The following is an 18,404-nucleotide window of genomic DNA, read 5'->3' on the forward strand; positions in this document are numbered from 1 at the left end:
GGTGATTTGGTCTAATGTAAATAAGACTTTTGTGTTGTTTTGTTTTAAGAAGGAAAGAACAAAAGTCATTTATTCAGCAAGGATGCATTAAATTGCATTTTTCACACTTAGAACAAATAGAAGCAGTTTATTGAGCTTATTGTTAATCACAGAATCATACAAAATATATACCATGCTTCTTAACACTGTGTTGTTACCTAAATGATCCACAGCTGGTTTTGTTTTGTTTTGTTTATTTCTTTGTGATAGTTCATGAGTCCCTTATTTGTCCTGAACAGTTAAACTGCCCGCTGTTCTGATCCACAAATTATTTCATTTTTGTGTATTTAAAGCTTTTCAAACAATGATTGTATGATTTTAAGATTCATCTTTTCACACTGAGGACAACTGAGGGACTCATATGCAACTATTACAGAAGGTTCACATGCTCACTGATGCTTCAGAAGGAAACATGATCCATTTAGAGCTGGGAGTGAAAACCTTTTGAATGTGAAGATCGGGGTAATTATTGTCTTCTGGGAAACATATAAGTATCTTCTGTGGCTTCTGAAGGGCATTACTAAATGAAAAAAAAAAGAAGATATTTAGGCAAAATAAGAAAAATGTCTGTCTTCATTCGGTTCAAAAGTTTACACCCCCGGCTTTTAATGCATTGTTTTTCTTTCTGGAGCATCAGTGAGCATTTGAACCTTCTGTAATAGTTGCATATGAGTCCCTAAGTTGTCTTCAGTGTAAAAAAGATGGATCTCAAAATTATACAGTCATTGTTGGAAGGGGTTCAAATACACAAAATGCTGAAAAAAACAAAGAATCTGTGGAACCTGAAGGATTTTTCTTCACAGCGGGCAGTTTAACTGTTCAGGACAAACAAAGTACTCATGAACTACTATCACTAAACAAAACAAAACAAAACAAAACAAACAAACAGCTGTGGATCATTCAGGTAACAACACAGTATTAAGAATCAAGTGTATGTGAACTTTTGAACATGGTAATTTTTATACATTTTCTCTTGTGGACTAAAACATCTTTAAATATCTCATTCAGGTCAGTACTAAATAAAAAAAAACATGCACTTTGTATGATCCCTTTGATTTTGGTAAAATAATTAATTTAGCAGATTCTGCAAGGTGTATTTAAACTGTATTTAAAAATGATTCTGGTCAAGATCACATTGAGCAAGAGCTGTTCACTTTCCTTTATAGTGGTTATACATCTAATTGTTTGCTTGAATATAATCTGACACTAGGTTTTCTTGCTATTTCACATGTCAGTGCCTGAAATGTCTGTCATGGAGCTGCCAGTGAACCTGCAAGAGCCTGTAATCATCCCTTCATCTCCCCTCTTGTAATCTCAGCTCACTTTCCACAGCATCTCATTATATGTAGGACTAGCTGTGATGAGTCACTGTGGACAGTCACTCTATCCACTTATTTTCTGTCATAGAGCACACAGAACAATAGCTTCATTCTTTTGTTTTGTCCTAAGAGCAGAAAGTATGGCTTTTGCCATCTTGTTTGTCATAATACTACTCTTTTATTTACCTGTCTACACTAAGATGAGTGGGAGGAGGTCAAGAAGGTAAGGAAACCAGCTGTTGCTCCATGAAGTCAGCAGCAGATTGGCCATCTGGAGCACTGAGAGAACTCCCAGTGGGCCAATCCATCTGTAAACTGCGCCCTCAATAAATAGAAAAAAATATGTATTACATGTGTTTTTATATTTGAAGCTCACCAAGGCCACTTTACTTAGTTGGTCAAATTATTAATTTTTAATATTGATTTGGTGTCTTTTTTTTACGTTTTCATGAGTATATGGACAACCACTACAAAGACTGTTTAACCAGTTCTGACTTGATCTGTTTAAAAAAAATAATAATGCTCTTTTTTTTATTTTTTATGATGTCATGTTGAAGATACATATGATAATGAGGGTGAGCTTGCAGTATTACACAATGAAGTCCTCTGTTAGTGTTTGTCTGAGTCTTTCTTGTTCTTGCGTTCAACTGTAGAGTACTTTGTAAACAGTGTTTTGGAAGGTATTGTATGCTAAGGTTTCACTGTCTATATACTAATAATGTAATGTGAGACATATGGTTTAGATATATAGTAAAAATATAACTTTAATAGGAGCAGGGCTTTATACACAAGGCCATGTAGTCTTGGTTAAAAAAGTACAGTTGAGGTCAAAAGTTTACATACACCTTGCAAAATCTGTAAAATGTTATTTATTTGACCAAAATAAGAGGGATCATACAAAATGCACGTTACTTTTTATTTGGTACTGACCTGAATAAACTATTTTTACATACAAGATGTTTACATATAGTCCATAAGATAAAATAATAGTTGAATTTATAAAAATGACCCTGTTCAAAAGGTTACATACACTTTATTCTTAATACTGTGTTGTTACCTGAATGATCTACAGCTGTGTTTTTTATTTTTATTTTTTTTGTTTAGTGGTAGTTGTTCACGAGTCCCTTAAAACTGTCTGCTGTTTCTTCAGAAAAGTACTTTAGGTCTTTGGTTTTTCAGCATTTTTGTGTATTTGAACCCTTTCCAACAATGACTGTATGATTTTGAGATCCACCTTTTCATACTGAGAACAACCGAGGGACTCATATGCAACTATTACAGAAGGTTCAAACGCTCACTGATGCTCCAGAAGGAAACACGATGCATTAAGAGCTGGAGGTGAAAACTTTTGAACAGAATGAAGATGTGTACATTTTCCTTATGTTGCCTAAATACCATTTTTTTTTTTTTTCACATTTACCCTGATTTTCAAATTCAAAAAGTTTTTACCACCCGGCTCCTAATGCATCTTGTTTTCTTCTGTTTTCTTCTCATTTGAACCTTCTGTAATAATTTCATATGAGTCCCTCAGTTGTCCCCAGTGTGAAAAGATGGATCTCAAAATCATACAGTCGTTGTTGGAAATGGTTCAAATACACAAAAATGCTGAATAGCCAAAGAATTTGTGGAACCTGAAGGTTTTTTTTCTGAAGAACAGCGGGCAGTTTAACTAATGAACAACTATCACTAAACACAGCTGTGGATCATTCAGGTAACAACACAGTATTATAAATCAAGCGTTTGTAAACTTTTGAACAGGGTCATTTTTATAAATTCATTGTTTTCTCTTGTGGTCTTTATGTAAACGTCTTTTATGTGAAATATCTTATTCAGGTCAGTATAATAACATGCATTTTGGTAAAATAATTAACATCTAGCAGATTCTGTAAGGCATATGTAAACTTCTAAACTCAACTGTATTTCATTATCTAATTTTCATATTCATTGACGCCAAAAAAAAGAAACTAATTTAAAAATTCCTTTAGTATTTTTATTTAACTATATAGCCATGGTATTTGATCTTGTTGATGTACAAACCTGATAAAACGAAAATATTATCAGATTTTGCCTCCTCTCAATTGCGATTTGTATGCTTCTGTCGCCAAACGTCCAGTGACGTAAAGGTACACCTTCATTACCGTAAATTCTAGAAATACAAACGCACTTTCAAAATGGTGAGCTTACATACTGCACAATAAAATTGAATCTAACACAATCCCTTGCGTTAAATGTCAAACTTGACTGCATCGATTAACGTAAACACGTTGAATTGTGCTAAAATAAACAAACTGTGGTGATGCGCACCAGTGATGCGCTTCTACTAATCAATTACGGTACGAAGGAGCCGCAGTTGCTCCTTTTAATGTTTATTTCTGCTCTGGAGCTTGGCTGTCCCACTAGGAAGACGCGCTTAATCTCCTCTAAGAAAATAAACAACGTCTGGTAAGGTACTGATATAACAAATGGCATGCAAATACGCGTAACGCGTCCTTGTGTTATATTACAGACTGTCACCGTCATAATCAAAGGCTTGAGTTTGATCGCGCGTTGATCGGATTCATTCATTTGGTCTCACTGAATCGGACAAGTGTTCCTTCAGTTTATTAACTTCAGAGGATCGGCTTCGAAGGCGCACGGTTAAATCAGTGTTCATGCCGGACTTTGAGCATTTCAGATTTTCCTACTCTAGAATGAATCCTGTATTAGGGGAGAACGTGTATCCGTTCCAGCAGAACCAGGTGACGGGCTTCGCGGATTCCGCGTCTTCGGGCCACTGGACCGATCCAGCGGGCCTGTTTTTAAGCGAACACACGAATGGCATCGGGCAAGATGGATTGGACCTAGGCGCTTTACCCCCTCCGGGAACCCCGTATCTGCACCTGGGTAACTATCTCCACCGGGTGTCTCCACCTCCTCCTGCCGCGGCGGCCCTGCGTAACGATTTGGGATCCAACATTAGCGTCCTCAAAACTCTGAATTTGCGCTTTCGCTGCTTTTTAGCCAAAGTACATGAGCTGGAGCGCAGGAACAAAGTATTGGAAAAGCAACTGCAACAGGCTTTGGATGAGAGCGCGGAGTGCGTAGAAAACAAAAAGCCTTTAACGCGAGATGTGGGAGTTCAAACAGGCTTCGTTGGATTGATTCCTGTCAGGCCCGACTTGATACCCATTCAGAACGCGAACGACACCGCATATCTGTCCGGAGCCTTGCTGTCACCGACTCTCAATAACACTATCCTTCCTCTCGAGTCCAATAACAGAACAATAGTAGAAAACCTGACGGACTCCAATTCTAATCTCACTCCAAATTTCCCCATTAGCCCAATTGATCCTGCTCCAAAAACATTTAGCAATATTAATGGCAAGTATGTCAGTACTGGCATCGGCTGTACCAGCTACCCTCCACCCAGATTTCATCCTGGCAGTGTGTGGTCGTATAATCAGAGGTACAGCACCGGGCGTGAGTCGCGGATCTCGGGTCCAAGTGTGTCGTCGTGGGTGCCTCCAGACGGGGTGGGTGTCCAGATCGACACCATCACCCCAGAGATTCGGGCCCTGTACAATGTGCTCGCCAAGGTAAAGAGGGAGAGAGACGAATACAAACGAAGGTTAGTATGAGTGCAATGTGATGTTCTTGTAAATGCATGTATAGAACTTCAAACTGCAACTTTTTACGCACACCTTTACGCAGCACTTTGCATGCTAAGCAACTTCTGTAGTTGCCTTTTCTTGTCAGTATATTATTTATCTATCTATCTATCTATACTTACATGGACTATTCTTTTATTTATCATTTAATATTTTTTTAGGCTTATTTATTATACTTTTTTAATGATTATCCAAAGTAAAGAAATTTTCCCTAATTTAAAGATTTTATTTATTTATTTGTTTGTTGGTTCATTAGTTTACTTTAAAAAAAATTGTAGTATTAAAGAATAGATTTTGCATTAATTTAAACTAAAGGGTATTTTTTTTATTACTTTTTTCTCCCTCATTTTAGGAGTGTTGAAATGTAACATTTCTGTATTTCGAGCTTAATAACATTTTCAAAACCAAATTATTTTAGATTTTTCTTTTAAAACATGCAATCAATCCATTTAGCTGTTATTTAACGTCTTGTTGTATAAGTTCAGGGTTTTTGATTGTTGTTTTTGTTTTGTTTTTTTTAACTGAAAAAAAACTCACAAAATATTAATATTCATTGCACTTTATATTAGTCTGTTAATAAAGACTTCTGAATCCTGACATTAAAACTTAAGTTAGCAGAATCTTTATCACCAAAACATCTATTAAAGCACACATCTTCAGGTTTTCACTCTGTAAAGTGAGATTACAGGTGAATAATAGTGTATCACTGAATATTCTTGCGATAACTCTTAACAGGGCCTTGCTTAATCAAACCTGTGGCTCAAAAAAATCTAGTACAGTAGATGCACTTATTGCAAATACATGAAATATTTTGTAGAATAGTTTTAGCAAGACAAGTCTGTTAGGGCTGGTTCTCACTTGACATTTCAGTCTTATTCTGCAGTTGCATTTTTGAGGCATTATGTTAACTTATTTTGGCTATTTATTAAATTATCACAGTAAAATTATGCAGTGCATATCAGTGTCAAAATGAGTCTTTTTTTTCCTTTATGGAGGTTATATTACTTAAAATATAAACAAATGGGGCTGATGTCACAGTTCAATTAGGACAAAAAAACATTGCTGGTGTGCATCTTGAAACAAAACGAGGGCACTGACAAATTTCAAGATCAATCAGTGCAAGTTTCTTTCAGTTGAAACAGCTCAGACTTACATTTTAGTCTAGGCTTAAGCCTTGTCTGTGAAACCAGGGGATAATGTAAAGCTTGTGTTAGATACTTTGATATAATGAAAAATGTTATAATACAGAATTTTGTCATTTTCAGTGGCATTTTTGCCATAGGCCTCCAGTACTTAATTAACAAACAATTTTGAATATAGTAAAATGCTGAATATAGGAGTGGGTAGTTTCTCATTTTAAATATTATAAGATTTAATTAGAATTCTACCTAATTCACTTTTATTGTTACGTAGAATTTTGATCTTTTATTATGATTGATTTTTTTTAGGCTAAATATATTATATTATTTAATCTGTATTAATTTAATGCATTAACATTATAAATATGAATAAGTCTTATTAGTATTAAACTATACTTTCAGCATGGCTTAAGAAGAATACATGACTAATGAGTAAAACAACACTAAGTTGTTATGTCAATACGCTGTGTAACTCCTCCTCCCGATGAATCTCTCTCTTCATCTCTCCATCTATTTCATTCCAACTTCAGCCGCCTCCCCTCTGCGCCTCAGCATCTGCAATGCAGTACTGAACTGAGTGCTGCTACTGCCAGGATGCCAATAGAGAATAATTCAACAATCTCTCTCTCTCTTACCTTCCTGTTCATCCTCCCCAGACTACTATCAGCTGCCAAATCCACTGACATTCAGCCAAAATAGCACTTTTTTATGTCAACAGTCAGGATTATTTCTCAAAAACCCATTGGTTTTTGATGTTCTGTCTTTGTTTTAATTGTATATGTGATGCAATGGCACCTGGTTTCTGGATTGGCTGATTCAGCTGTCTGTATATTCACTGGTGTGTTACAAAGAAGGTTGTGTGGATGTTATCTGAGTGATACACTAACATAAATCACCTGCTCTAACACCTGCAGTGATACTGCGGTAATGGCTTAAAATGGAAGGAGCGTGTATGTGAACGGTCCTGCACTTCCTGTCCCAGGCTGTAACGTGCGCCCCCTATGTGTACAGTCTGGTGACACGTTACGTAATGCTTTCTGCACACAAAAAAAAAAGATGATTTACTACATGAGCAGAGTACTATCCAGCCCAAAGTGTTAGGTCATGTTACATGATAGACTCTATTTTTAGCTGAGATTCACTCGCTCTTAGCTGGTGCTTGCATTTTTATGACGTGTGGAAGTGTAGAGTTTCATGTTTGCTTTTGTAAATCTGTACAGACTTTTTTGTTGTTGTTTATTTTTTAATTCAATTAATTTAATTCTATATTTACAGGTTTATATGTAAACTATACCCCAAGTCATTGTGAGACTGCATACAGTCTGTTTTTAATATTAATATACAGTCTGCTTTTTATTAATTTCTTCAGTGATCAAAAGTATCAGTGATCAAAGCCAAAGTATACAACAGTACAGCCCATTGAATGGACATTAAAAATAAATATGGCATTTACCCTTAATTCTCTTTGTTATGCTAGTGGCACAGAAATGACACATTTCAGTTTAAAAATTTTTTTAATAATAAGTATAAAAATATAATATATTATTATTATATTTGATGACATATAAAATTAAAAGTAAGCCACAGTATTGATTACAGTCTTTTTTTTTAATAGTTTCCTGAATGATCAAAGCCAAGGCGTACTATAGTAAAACTCACTGAATGAACATCAAAGTAGTTTGGAAGCCCGTTTTCACCACAAAATAAAAAAGGTACTAAAAATAATCAAAGGTAATTGCAACTTTCTCACAATTCTGACTTTTTTTCGCGCAATTGTGTCATAGTTTGTATAAAAATTGTGAGTTTATATTTCGCAATTCTGACTTAATAACTTGCAATTATGACCTTTTTTAAGGACTGTGAGATGTAAACTCGCAATTCTGAGAAATAAACCTTTTTTCTCACAATTCTGACTTTATAACACTCAATTGCAAGTTAAAGGTTGTATCAGCGATTTCTAGCCTGAAACATAAAGTGTCAAATTCAGCTGACCTTTCTTCACGATCCGCTCGCTGCCTGCCCCATAAATTGTCTGTGAAAAAAACGCGTCTCTCTGGTCAGCCTAGGGTCCGAGATATGTCAAAAAAACAATCGGCACTACCAACCTTTCCACAGATAAACAAACAGTGTTCCAACCAATCAGCGTCAGGGGTTTGGTGTCGTGGACTTTTGCTCCGCCTCCCTCACATCCCTGCACCAGTAGGAAAGTCCACAACACCAAACCCCTGACGCTGATTGGTTGGAACACTGTTTGTTTATCTGTGCAATAGTTAATAGCGCCAATTGTTTTTTTGGCATATCTCGGACCCTATGCTAACCAGAGAGACGCGTTTTTTTCCACAGACAATTTATGGGGCAGGCAGCGAGCGGATCGTGAAGAAAGCTCAGCTGAATTTGACACTTTATGTTTCAGGCTAGAAATCGCTGATACAACCTTTAAGTCAGAATTGTGAGGTAAAAACTTGCACTTCTGAGAACATATCATTATTTTTTCCTCCTAAAATTAGACTTTATCTCGCAATTTTTAAGGAAAGCAGTCAGAATTGCAAAATAAAAATGCAAATGAGAGTTTGTATCTCGCAATTCCGACTTTTTTCTAGCAATTGTGAGTTTATATCACACAATTCTGACTTTTTTCTCACAGTTCTGACTTTTTTTCAGAATTGTGAGAGTTTAATTTTGAAGGAAAAAATATAACTTTAGAAATCGCAATTCGGACTTTCTAACTCACAATTGTTCTGACTTAACTTGCAACTGAGTTATTATATTTCGCAATTCTGACTTTCTAACTCACAATTCTGACTTTATTCAGAATTGCGGGATAATGTTAAAGTCTAATTTTGAGAGGAAAAAAGACTGATGTTCTGATGTTTTTACTTCACAATTCTAACATAATCCGTAATTGTCAGAATTGTGAGAGAAAAATTTTTTTTCTCAGAATTGCAACTTTATTTCTCACAATGACTCACAATTCTGATTTACTAACTTGCAATTCCAAGTTTACATCTCACAAATCTGAAAAAAAATCATGATTGTGAGTTTATCACGCAATTTGGAGAACAAAAGAATTGCGAGATGTAAACTCGCAAGTGCGAGAAATAAAATCAGAATTGCAAGATAAAAACGTCTCGCAAATGCAATTCTACATTTTTTTTTTTCTAAAAATTGTGAGATAAAATAAAATTTTGATGGGGAAAAAATATGACATAACTCACAATTCTGACTTTCTAGCTCACAATTGTACGTTTATGTTGTTTATAATTCTGAGAAAAAGGTCATAAATGCGTGATATATACTCGCAATTGCTAGAAAAAAAGTCAGAATTGTGAGATACAAACTCGCATTTGCAAGAAGTTTTTATTTTGCAGTTCTGACTTTATTTTTCTCAGTTGTGAGTTATCACGCAATTCTGACTTTTTTCTCACAAATTCAGACTTCTTTTCTCAGAATTGTGAGAAAGTAAATCATCTTTTTTTTTACAATTATGACTATAACTTGCAATTCTGACTTTCTAACAATTGTTCTGACTTAACTTGCAATTGAGTTATTATATTTCGCAGTTGAGATATTATATTTCTCAATTCTTAACTTTATAACTCTCAGTTCTTTTTTCTCAGAATTGCGAGATAAAGTAAAAATCCAAATTTTCCAAAAGAGGTAAAAAAAGACTAAGTTCTTCGAATTGCAAGTTTTTACCTCACAATTCTGACTTAATAACTCGCAATTCCGAGTTTACATCTCCCAATTATGAGAAAATTGTCATATAGTCATCTCGCAATTCTGAGAGGAAAAAAAAGAGTTGTAAGATGGAAACTTGCAATTGTGAGAAATAATGCAAATGCAATTCTGACTTTTTTAAATTTTATATCAAATTCAGTGACCTTTTTTTTTCACTGAAGGAAATGGGCTTCTATAAAATAGATATACATTTTTTCCTGATTAAGGTTAAAAGGAAAAAAAAGTTTGATGTTTGGCCAATTCTGATTTTATTAATTATTCTAGATGGGAAGAGGAATACACAATGCGGGTGGATCTACAGGAAAAAGTTGGAGAGCTCGAAGAGGTAAAACCAAATCTGTTTAACATTTAAATGAATTAAAATAAGACTAAATTAAGTCGTTTTCCACTATCTACACTTACTGCACCTGATGACATCTCTGTGTGTGTGTGTGTTTGTGTTTTTCAGGACCTGCAGGAGAGCGAGGTGTGTCAGGATGAACTTGCTTTGAGGGTTAAGCAGCTTAAAGCCGAGCTGGTTCTGTTCAAAGGCCTCATGAGCAATGTGAGTTCATGACAACATTCGTGTGACCTGACCTGAAAAATACCCCAATTAGCCAATACTGTTTATTTTATTAGAAGCAGACAAAAGTCCAGTCAAATGGTGTCCCATAAATGTCTCAGCAGAGTAAATGATTTCAAATGGTCTAGTCCTCTCTTTTACGCTCTTTCACATCCTCTCTCCTTTAGAATCATTCCGATTTAGACAGCAAAATCCAGGAGAAGGCCATGAAAGTGGACATGGATATTTGTCGCAGGATTGACATCACGGCTCGTCTGTGTGATGTAGCCCAACAGAGAAATTGCGAAGACATGATTCAAATCTTTCAGGTTTGTTTCATGCAAATACATTAGATACAGGTACAGGTGTTTGTTCACCATTCCCTACCATTCCTGCTTTGCACATAGACATATAACAGATTTTTTTATACGTAATTTATTTTATATTTTATACTTGCATTACTATTTCAAAAGATTTTGGTCAGTAAGAGTATTATTTTAATATATTATTATATTTCTCAGCAAGGATGCATTAAATTGATAGTCAGTGACTGTAAAGACATTTATAGTGTTATAAACGTGTTTTGACTTCAAATGAATCAGCATATTAGAGTGATTTTTGAAGGATCATGTGACACTGAACACTATGTGACCCTGGACCACAAAACCTGTCATAAGGGTACATTTTTTTTAATTTATTGTACATAAATGTATACATCTGAAGGCAGAAAGCTTACCATTGATGTATGGTTTGTTAGGATAAGACAATATTTGACTGAGATACAACTATTTGAAAATCTGGAATCTGAGGGTTTTGATTTTTTTACATTTGGAAATTTATAAAATATCTTCATGAAACATGATATTTACTTAATATCCTAATGATTTTTGGCATAAAAGAAAATTTTGACCCATACAATGTATTCTTGGCTATTGCTACAGATATACCCATGCTACTTTCTGTTTTTAATTTTTATTCACATTACTGTTTTTTAGCAAGTAGCCACACCTCCATCAACCCTGACTCGCCGTCCTCGAAAACCAGCACCACAGACACTCAGGGGAAACGAAAACGATGAACCAATAAGCATCTCTGAAAGCGAGGAGAGCGGGAATAAGGAGGTGGAGCTTTGTTGCTCATCAACCAATCAGATCAATGAGGAGATGCAGAGGATGCTCAACCAATTGTAAGTGGTGCCATTTAATGTCTGAAATTTCAGAGAATGCTGTGGAATAATAAGTGCTGTTAATCAGTTTCACTCAAACATAATAAATTCAATTAGCAAGATGACATGCACAGCAACTAAATAAACAGTACTTCTGTTGAAAGGAAATGGTCTAATAAAATGATAGCGTTGATGTGTTCTGCTTTGTGTTGTTATTCTGCAGATCACACACTTAATGGGATTTGACTACAGACTGTTTCTAATCGTTTAAGATAATGAGTGTTTGTTCCCACAGACGTGAGTGTGAGTTTGAGGATGACTGCGACAGTCTTGCGTGGGAAGAGACTGAGGAAACTCTGTTGCTCTGGGAAGATTTTCCAGGATACACCTTCAGCGTTGAGAACCAAGGAGAGGTATGTTCACCTTTAGTAGTAACGTAATAAAAACTTCTGTTATGGACTTTGGAAATGAAATTGGCAGGATAAATTTATACGTGACCCTGGACCACAAGACCAGCCATAAGTGTCAATCTTTTAAAACATCATCTGAATGCTGAATAAATAAGCTTTCCATTAAAAAATCACCTTTGAAGTTGTCCAAATGAAGTTCTTAGCAATGCATATTACTAATCAAAATTAAGTTTTGATATGTTTGCGATAGAAAATGTACTAAATATTTTCATGGAACATCTTTACTGAATATCTTAATGATTTTTGGCTTAAAAGAGAAATCAATCATTTTGATCTATACAATGTTTTTCTTTTTTTTTTGGCTATTGCTACAAATATACCTGTGCTACTTGTGTTTCAGGGGCACATATATAAAATGGATCTATTTACATCTGAAAAAACAAACATGCATTAAACATACAGAATCATTTAAACCTCCAATATAAAATTAAAGTTTACATTCATGTAACATTTATTTAAACCAAGTCATCAAGTCTCATCAAGTTTCTACATTTTTGTACAGTTTTTGATTTCTTTAAGAAAAATAACTATACTATTGCAGCACTTTATCTTCTGGTTTTGCTGTTACTTAAGTGAAGTTGTGATTTATACATAATTCCATCTCATCTTAAGTTAAATTTTATATGCTTTGCTTGATTTTTGTACTGGTAATTTGTGACCCTGGACCACAAAACCAGTCATAAGGATCAATTTTTTAAAAGTTTAAGATTTATGTATCATCTGAAAGCTGAATAAATAAGCTTTCCATTGATGTATGGTTTGTTATATGATACAACTATTTGAAAATCTGGAATCTGAGGGTGCAAAAAAAAAAAAAAAAAGAGAGAGAAAATCGCCTTTAAAGTTCACCAAAGTTCTTAGCTATGCATATTACTAATCAAAAATTAAGTTCTGATATATTTACGGTAGGAAATTTATAAAGTATCTTAATGGAACATGATCTTTACCTAATATCCTAATGATTTTTGGCATAAAAGAAAAATCGATAATTTTGACCCTTACGATGTATTTTTAGCTATTGCTACAAATATACTCATGCTACTTAAGACTGGTTTTGTGGTTCAGGGTCACATTTGTTTTCTCATCCAAATATTTTGAGCAGGCACAAAAAAATGGCCGTCATACAAGCATAACATGAAAGCGCTCACGCTACACCTATTACGGTTTGGTGGTTTTTGTTGGCTCATCAGTTTTGCTATAAAAGGCAAACGAAGGAGAAAAAAAAACACTTGAGTTGCCATTTTAACTGAATTGATATATTTCATTTAGTTGTCTCTCTGCAAAATATTTCTATTATGTAGAGAAAGAGCTGCAAGACATTTCAAGCTTAACGGTTTTCTTTTGCCCCTGTCTCACACAGCAGGAGGAGTCCATAGAAAAAGTGATAAAGGACACAGAGTCCCTTTTCAAGTCTCGTGAAAAGGAATATCAAGACACTATTGACCAAATTGAGGTAAAGAGTTTTTGCTTTCTGCTCAAACATCTACATAAAGTTTTTTTTTACTCTGCCAAACACAATAGCATTTTATCAATCATAAAAAGACTTCTTGACTATTTAGCATGATCTTTTAAAGGATGGAAGGGATGCCTCTTCTAATAGAGACGCAGCTCTAAAGTGACTTTTTGTGACTTTGTGTTATGTTTGTATGTAGTTGGAGTTGGCAACTGCTAAGTCGGATATGAACAGGCATTTGCATGAGTATATGGAGATGTGCAGCATGAAAAGAGGCCTGGATGTTCAGATGGAGACCTGCAGACGATTAATCACTCAGACTGGAGACAGGTACACACACACACACACACACACACACACACACACGATAGTCATGTTGTCGGGTCAGAAGTGCTTATAAATAACTACTTCAAAGGGTTGTTCGACGTGAACATTTTTGTAGTGCTCAATTAAAGGGACAGTTCACCCAAAAATTATTTACTCACCCTAAAGCATAGGTGTATATGACTATCTTCTTTCAGACAAATACAGTCGGAGTTATATTAAAAAATGTTTTGGCTTTTTCAAGACTTATAATGGCAGTGAATGGCTGTTGAGATTTTAAAGTCCAATAAAGTGCATCCATCCATCATAAAAATGCTCCACATGTGTTTTTGTTAGAAAATATCTATATTTAAAACTTTATAAACTGTAATCTCAAGCTTACACTGACTGTCGTACTCATGAGAGAGTGATGTTTTAGCAGATGTTGACGTAGGCGTAGCGCAAGCTCCGGTGAGAATATGCTAGTCTCGCGAGAACCAAGTTTTGTTTACAGCAAAGTGAAACCAGTCTCCTCTTGGCTTTTATCGAAATCTTCCCACATTCTTCTTTGCTAATCCCCATTTTGTGACTGGCTTTTTGATTTGCTCTCTCCTCTGCACTTTCACACTTGTCATTTTTCACCAGAGCTTATACTACGCCTTGTCCTACATCATCCCCTGAAACACCACTCTGTCCTGAATGCAGTTACAACCATTAGCGGAAGCAAGAGATTACAGTTTATAAAGTTTTAAATATGGATATTTTCTCACACAAACACATGGATTTGCTTCAGAAGGCCTTTATTCACCTCCTGGATCTGTGTGGAGTACTTTAATGATGGATGGATGTACTTTATTTTGTTTCAAAATCTCAACAGCCATTGACTGCTACTATAAATCTTGGAAGAGCCAGGACATTTTTAAATATAACTCCAATGGTATTCATCTGAAAGAAGAAAGGATTGCTTGAGAATGAGTAAATCATGGGGTAATTTAAATCTTTAGGTGAGCTATCCCTTTAAAGGTTGTATCAGCGATTTCTAGCCTAAAACATAAAGTGTCAATTTCAGCTGACCTTTCTTCATGATCCGCTCGCTGCCTGCCCCATAAATTGTCTGTGAAAAAAACGCGTCTCTCTGGTCAGCCTAGGGTCCGAGATATGCCAAAAAAACAATCGGCACTACCAACCTTTCCACAGATAAACAAACAGTGTTCCAACCAATCAGCGTCAGGGGTTTGGTGTTGTGGACTTTCCTACTGGTGCTGGGATGTGAGGGAGGCGGAGCGAAAGTCCACAACACCAAACCCCTGACGCTGATTGGTTGGAACACTGTTTGTTTATGTGTGGAAAGGTTGGTAGTGCCGATTGTTTTTTTGGCATATCTCGGACCCTAGGCTGACCAGAGAGACGCGGTTTTTTCACAGACAATTTATGGGGCAGGCAGCGAGCGGATCGTGATGAAAGGTCAGCTGAATTTGACACTTTATGTTTCAGGCTAGAAATCGCTGATACAACCTTTAATGGACAGTTTTCACAAAATATCTCTCATTCCTGACCATTCTCATAAATCTTGCCAAATATGTAAATTAAACCTAAAATAATAATATTTATTACAATAAATTAACATTTTATTAAAGTAAAGTAATTTTTTTGTATATAATTTACAAAATAAAAATAAAACGTAAAGATGCTTATTCCATTTCATTTTCTTACTAAGAATGGTGTCATTAAGGAACTGACTTTTGTCAGTTAAACAAAATAAATAATAAAAGCCTGTTTTGTTTGCTACTTTTTGAATAGAAAAATCTTAATAAATTCAAATTAGTTTGATTTGTTTTTCTAATGAAGAATTTAAAAAGTGTGTTAAAGCACATTTTATTTAATTATTACATTTAGTACATTTTTATTTACAAATAACTTCACTTCTCTCTTTTAGTAATTGAATTTACAATCACATTTACTGTGGTGGCCAAAAGTATTAGAACACTAGTATTTTCACCAGCTAAAAAATGGTTTTAAGTCAGTTGATTCTATCTTTTTTTTCCTGTAGTGTCAGTAGGAGATATCAGTTTACATTTCCAAACATTAAATGTGCCATTAGTTGTAATAATCCAGTGAGATTTTTGTTTGCACAAGGAGTCTGACAACAGCCAGTGCTCCACATAGAGAATCTGATCTCATCAATATTAAGTCTGTCTGGAATGACATGAAAAAACAGAACAAACTGAGACAGACTAAATCCAGAAGAACTGTGGCAACGTCTCCAAGATGCTTCAAGACACCTACCTGCAAAATTATAGCACAATTAAAAGTTTAGGCACTCGTGTAAAAAATGCTTTAAATGAGGATTCTGTCAAAAATAATGTCAGAAATAGATTTTTTATTAATTCACTTTTATTAAATTAAATCAACATTCAGTTTGACCATCCTTTGCGTTTAAAATTGCCTTTGCCATAGGTGCACTTGTGCATAGTTTTTCAGGGAGCTTTGCAGGTAGGTTTCTTGAAGCATCTTGGAGATGTTGCCACAGTTCTTCTGAATTTAGTCTCAGTTTGTTCTGTTTCTTCATGTCATTCCAGAAAGACTGGATGATGATCATGAGATCAGATCTCTGTGTGGAGCAGTGGCTGTTGTCAGACTCATTGTGCAAATAAAATTACTACAATTAATGGCAAAATGAATGTTTGGATATTTCCTACTAATACGCTACAGCAAAAGATGGAAATAACTAAGTTAAAACCATTTTTAGCTGGTGAAAATATTAGTGTTCTAGTGAAAAATGACAAAAATTGATGTTCTTAATGTTATCTTTGACCCTTTTGCCTTTTGTTTTCTGTGGAGAGTGAAGTCATACGCACGTTTATTTCTGAATGGAACACACCCACTGTCGTCACTCATTACATCTCTGCTCTTTCACAGAAAATCCCCTCTTCTCGTTTCGGTTGCTGTGGAGGAGGGAGAGAATGCGGAGAAGGAGAGGAAAAAAGCAACTGCGGCAAATTCTGACAGCGCTGAACCGTATTATGACATGCCGACGAACTCCGCTGTCCCGGACCACACGTGGAAAAAGGCTTAGGAGCGTTTATCTCCCTCCAGCACCACAGAAATAGCTGCAATTATAAATATATGGCAGTGATCATTTCATAATAGAGACAGTGATGCTGCAGCAAGAATCCACAGTAAACGGGTTATAGTTCCCTTCTAAAAAAGGCAAGTAACCTTGTGTGGTTTCACTAGTGCCCTCTATTGGAATACACCATTAATGGTACAAAAAGAAAAATCATTATTTGCACTTTCAGCATGTAGCACCATATAAATTCTGGCCAAAAACATGAGGGCTGATATTACTTTTATTTAAAATTATATATGAAACTCTATATGAAACTAAATGAACTAAGAAGATTTTAAAATTATAGTATTGCATAGTATGATTCTCTCACCTCAGCATTAAACACAGGGCAATTTTGACTAAATTCATTTAATATATCTCTTTTTTTCCAATGAACTACAGCAGTTTTTTAACATTGGATACTCAAATAATAAAAGCAAGTTATTAATCTCTAAACAAGCACTTAGTAGTTTATGCATCAGCTACCAGCAATGCCAGCAATATGATAGATAAATCATATTTAAATGGGTCTGAATTCAAAGCTCTGAGTGGAGATCATTTTGGGACCAGTAGGCTATTTAGTGCTCAACACTTTGGCGTAAAGTGCATACTGAAGTGTGTGGGTGTCTGCTTTCATTTTCTTATTCTGTGATTTTTTTTTTTTTTTTTTTTTTTTTTTTTTTTTTTTTTGCGCTGTGTGTGAAGGCCAGATGACTAATCATTGGCCTTGTTATTTGTGTTTCTATGCTTAATATGTCTAAATCTTTAGCGCTGTGTCATTACGCACTGTAACCTGCCCTTGATCGCTTAGCCTCAGTCAATGTCATTAGCCATTTAGTTGCATTAGCATTAGTCAAATAAAAATGCTCAAGTGAATTTCATTAGATTCGCTCTTTGAGGCCCAGGGTTACAAAAACAGGTCATTGTTAAAGTACATCTGGCTCAAAAAAAAAAAAAAAACAGAAATGGCAAGTGACGTCGGTGTAAATAAAAAGCCAAAACAAATCAGTTAGGTCAAAAAAAGTCAATGTCTGAGTCATTATGCACTTATGCATAAGTGATGACTGAACATGTTAAGTGCAGCTGAGGGCAATGTATTTTACATTATTCCACTCTCCACTCAATGCTATTTATCCATTTATTTATTTATTTATTTGAATAAAAAGGGTTTCCACTATCAATTTCAGAATTTTAGCCTAAACAAATCAAGACTTCTGAGTTAGAGACAAAAAGATCAGTTTAAATTTAAGGACTAAAAACTTTATTCATACATCTAATTATAAATCAGTATGCCTGATATTTCTGTCTTTTTTGTTTTGTATTGTTTTGTTTCTATATTTATCAAGTTATCAGTGCTTTACTGATGCAAAACAAACTGTAAAGGAAAAGTTTAACATTTGAGTATCAAGGTTGCTGAGAGATTGCTGAAAGTCTGATTTAAGATGTGGACCGGCTGGTTTTGAAAATTTATTGTATTTATA

General features: G+C 35.0%; 1 protein-coding gene across 1 annotated transcript; it reads left to right on the forward strand.

The window, feature by feature from the left end:
- The first annotated feature begins 3,685 nt into the window (after positions 1–3,685).
- Positions 3,686–17,216, forward strand: iffo1a (intermediate filament family orphan 1a). Its single transcript, XM_073821939.1, has 9 exons — positions 3,686–4,965; positions 10,147–10,207; positions 10,331–10,426; positions 10,612–10,752; positions 11,419–11,609; positions 11,884–12,001; positions 13,419–13,511; positions 13,711–13,841; positions 16,734–17,216. Exons 1-9 carry the CDS (start codon positions 4,010–4,012, stop codon positions 16,888–16,890), a joined length of 1,944 nt encoding a protein of 647 aa, XP_073678040.1. The 5' UTR covers positions 3,686–4,009; the 3' UTR covers positions 16,891–17,216.
- Positions 17,217–18,404: the final 1,188 nt, after the last annotated feature.

The sequence above is a fragment of the Garra rufa genome, chromosome 17 (genome assembly GCF_049309525.1).
Source record: "Garra rufa chromosome 17, GarRuf1.0, whole genome shotgun sequence".
Taxonomy (NCBI): domain Eukaryota; kingdom Metazoa; phylum Chordata; class Actinopteri; order Cypriniformes; family Cyprinidae; genus Garra; species Garra rufa.

Coding starts and splice junctions, on each gene's coding strand:
- iffo1a (XM_073821939.1), top strand. CDS start 4,010: ATGCCGGACTTTGAGCATTTCAGATTTTCCTACTCTAGAATGAATCCT. Junction 10,208..10,330: donor AAGTTGGAGAGCTCGAAGAG/GTAAAACCAAAT, acceptor TGTGTTTTTCAG/GACCTGCAGGAGAGCGAGGT. Junction 10,427..10,611: donor TCAAAGGCCTCATGAGCAAT/GTGAGTTCATGA, acceptor TCTCTCCTTTAG/AATCATTCCGATTTAGACAG.